Genomic DNA, 3709 nt, shown 5'->3' on the forward strand with positions numbered 1-3709 from the left:
CTCGAGGCAGCCGCCGCCCTCATCCTCGGTGATGGGGCCATCTTTGACCGCTCCGCGTCTGCCCGGGGCCCACCGGGTTCGTTCTACGGTGGTGCCGTCGGTGGAGGGAGCAGGAGGAAGCAACCGGGGCTGCCGAGGAGCTCCAGCACACGGCCGAGGGCGGCCGGTGATCCTCCCCTCCCCCCTAATCACCTCCTCAATCAGGTCCTCAACTATTTTATCAGCACTTAACACTCCTCAACTATTTTATCAGCACTTAACACACACGTTTTAATTTGCTTCCAGAAGAATAAATTGCGCATAAACCCCTCTCTCAAAGATGAGAAGGGTGTTATCTGCAAGATATAAAACACTACACCTACTTCTGAAATCACTCCTAAAAGAAATAGATCGGTACTAAATAGTTTTTAGACCAAACTACAGCATGTTAGATCCAAATATAGCAATTTAGACTGAATATTTTGGGTTTTTAGAATGATTTTGCGGGTAAGGATGGAGTAGAGAAAAACCCTGTGCTCGTGAACAAAGAAAAGGCCTTATCAAATATTTGATCAAAAGTTTTGTCTTTGACCTATTAGATGGTTGCTGTTGTCTTTTTCAAACCCCAGTTTTGATTGAAAAGAGAGAAAATCTACAAGTTGGTGATGACTTCTTTAATCAAAGAGAGGTGGGTGGCATTTGACTAGTCAAAAAAAGAAAGAAAGAAAGCTATCCTGTTTCAAAGTAGGGACCCATATATACTCAAATGGTGATGAGATTTGGAAATGTTGACTCTAAATTTGTAAAAATCTGGTGGTGATGAGACTGAGAATTTGATGCTCGTGAGGGTTTGGTCAAAAGGGGCGAGTAGTTGATTGTTTTCTTGCTGATGCATAGAATTTGCAAATTTTGACTTTGAACAAGTGGAGTGGATCATGATTTGAGAAGGCCATTATGTAACCTTTTCATTTACCTTTTTTCACAGAGCTACCTTAAATTTTCCAAAAAAGTACCGTGAAATTTTTAGTTATTTCTATCTTAATTCTGAACGCGGAAAAAGTTCAGAACATTTTGATTGGAAATGACCTAACATCAGGATAGTTTCCGAAATTTAAGCGAGAGTAACTTCAATGACTATCGCGTTTATTCTAGACTTTCAAAAATTGAATCTGAACAGAAATCCGCAGATTTTATCCTACTTTGATTTGAACTGACAACATGATAGCTGCAAAAATGAACATATATGGTTAGGAAATTTTCATTACTGAATTATTCACGGCTCATATCACTTACAACTTATTACATCTTCATTAATGCAATTTACGACATCAGACGTAGCGGAAGATTTTAGGAAACAGAAACTTTTCCGTAACATGTTCTAATTAATCCAAATTTAGTTTCATGAGTCTTACAAAATCTTGTTGCATATTCTGAAACAGGATATATCGATTGAGGGTTTGGAGACCAACCATTTTGTACTAGTTCATGGAGGTGGTTTCGGGGCTTGGTGTTGGTACAAAACTATATCGTTACTGAAAGATGGCGGATTCAGAGTCAATGCTATAGATCTCACAGGTTCAGGTGTTCATGCTTTTGATTCTAACAACATAACAAGTCTCTCTCAGTATGTGGAGCCTGTCACTAACTTTCTCAAAAACCTCGGCGATAAAGACAAGGTATTATTCTCTAGCTTTATTTGAGGAAAACTAATCGCGCACAGACCCCTGGCAGTGCCATTGTTTTTGAGCTTACTAGCCTGGAACTTCCATTTTGTTGCCGAAATACCCCCCCGGGTTAAATTCTGTTGACTCTTTTTCTCTCAGATAGACTCACTAATTTCACCTTAAGGGCTCGGGGGCAATATCTGCCAAAAATTCACCGCGGTGAAAAAGAGTCAAAATATTTAGCTCAGAGGATCTGTGTGCAACAATGAAACTATAGCAGTGTAAATAAGTTCAAAGCAACAACAATGCTAAGGGGGTCTATGTGCAATTAACCAATTTTTAGTGTTTTCCTTGTTTTTGGCTCGGGACCTGCATATAGCCTTTTGCTCATGTTATATGCAGGTGATTTTGGTAGGGCATGATTTTGGTGGCGCTTGCATATCTCATGCCATGGAAGAGTTCCCATCTAAGATCGCCAAAGCTGTTTTTGTTTCTGCTGCCACGCCAATGAATGGCCAGAGCATTCTTGATATGTTTACAAACCAGGTTTCTATCTATCCTAGTTTTTTTTTTTTTTGGTAAATTTCATAATTCATCAGTCTTTAGTCTCTCCATAAATTATAGCATACACCTTTACATAAATTGCAAAAATATATCAGCCTTGTTGGTGTTCCGCATATTAACTCCAGACGTTTGCTGCTGTTTCAGGTAGGTGGAGATGATCTGATGCGCCGAGCACAGATTTTTCAATATGCAAATGGAAAAGATCAACCCCCAACTTCTATTGATCTTGATAAGTCCTTGTTGGATGATTTGCTATTTAATCAAAGTCCTGGCAAGGTATTATTCACTTCCGATTAGTTACCTCTAAAAATCCTTCTTCATGAGCAAAATTATACTCTCTCATTATGTTTGAATGCCCTACACACATACCTATCTCAATTTGTTTCGGAAATGACAATTCTGCGCATTTGGGTCTCTAATTGGGTTGAATAGTGAAAAAAAATGAAAACTGAAACAGAACCGGATAAACCAAAATCTATATACTTATGATTAAGTTTAGTTATCGGGTATGTTATTGGGTTTCAAATCAGAGGAAATTTCTTTTTGTTATACGGTAATTTTGTTAACAATTTTGTTATTCATTAGTTTATCGGGTGATCTTCAATCATTTTGCGTTCCTTCTTCTCTTTTCGATCTATGTAATTAGGCATTCATACACGACCATCAGAGCTTGAATTTTTCTAGTAACTGTTGAAGGCCAGAAATCTTAATTCTTAAAACCATTTCAGATTGTCATACATAGATGTAGGCAATTTAGTTTTACTTACATAATTTATTCTGATTCATTTTATTATTTTCATTTTTTTCTCAAAAGGACGTGGCATTAGCATCGGTATCCATGCGATCAATCCCCTTCGCCCCCGTACTGGAAAAACTCTCCCTCTCCCCCAAAAACTATGGATCAGTGCGGAGATTCTACGTAGAAACCACAGACGACAACGCCATCCCCCTCCCTCTTCAGCAAAGCATGCACACTTCCAATCCCCCGGAACGTGTTTTCCAAATAAAGGGCTCAGATCACTCGCCGTTCTTCTCCAAGCCTCAAGCTCTCCACCGACACCTTGTCGAGATCTCAAAGATCCCTGCACTGGGCTGAGCTCGCGAAAAAGTAGTCGCTGCCTAAGTGTATATATGTACATGTGCACCGAGAGATTTGGTATGATATTTGTTGTTGTTACTGTTGTCCTCATGATTAGGGAAGTGTTTGATGGATATTCTGTGCATTGACTGTGCAATGTATGAAGAAATCTCTACCGTATTGATTGCAATTCCTTCATTGTTTCGAAGCTTTCGGCATATCAATGAATTAATGTTTTAGTAAGCGTTATCCGATTTATACAGATTACAGATTCATATCCCTTAAAACCCCCTAGATTAAGGGAGATTGTATGGATTCCTTGGAGACGCTCTTAGTCCAAATGCGGGGCATTAGCTGATTGTTACGTTAGCATGTAGTTCCTCTCTATAAGGGTGTGTCAGCCAAAAAAATAATAATAAGCTTA

General features: G+C 39.1%; 1 protein-coding gene across 1 annotated transcript in view; it reads left to right on the top strand.

The window, feature by feature from the left end:
* Positions 1-3521, top strand: part of LOC109846357 (putative methylesterase 11, chloroplastic) — a 14475-nt gene extending 10954 nt beyond the window's left edge. Inside the window, exons 2-6 of the mRNA XM_020415582.1 lie at positions 7-204; positions 1419-1655; positions 2046-2189; positions 2352-2483; positions 3022-3521. Coding sequence (XP_020271171.1) covers positions 7-204; positions 1419-1655; positions 2046-2189; positions 2352-2483; positions 3022-3303 — 993 coding nt within the window. The 3' untranslated portion in view covers positions 3304-3521. The remainder of the gene's footprint in view (positions 1-6; positions 205-1418; positions 1656-2045; positions 2190-2351; positions 2484-3021) is intronic.

This window comes from Asparagus officinalis, chromosome 6, assembly GCF_001876935.1.
Source record: "Asparagus officinalis chromosome 6, Aspof.V1, whole genome shotgun sequence".
Taxonomy (NCBI): Eukaryota; Viridiplantae; Streptophyta; class Magnoliopsida; order Asparagales; family Asparagaceae; genus Asparagus; species Asparagus officinalis.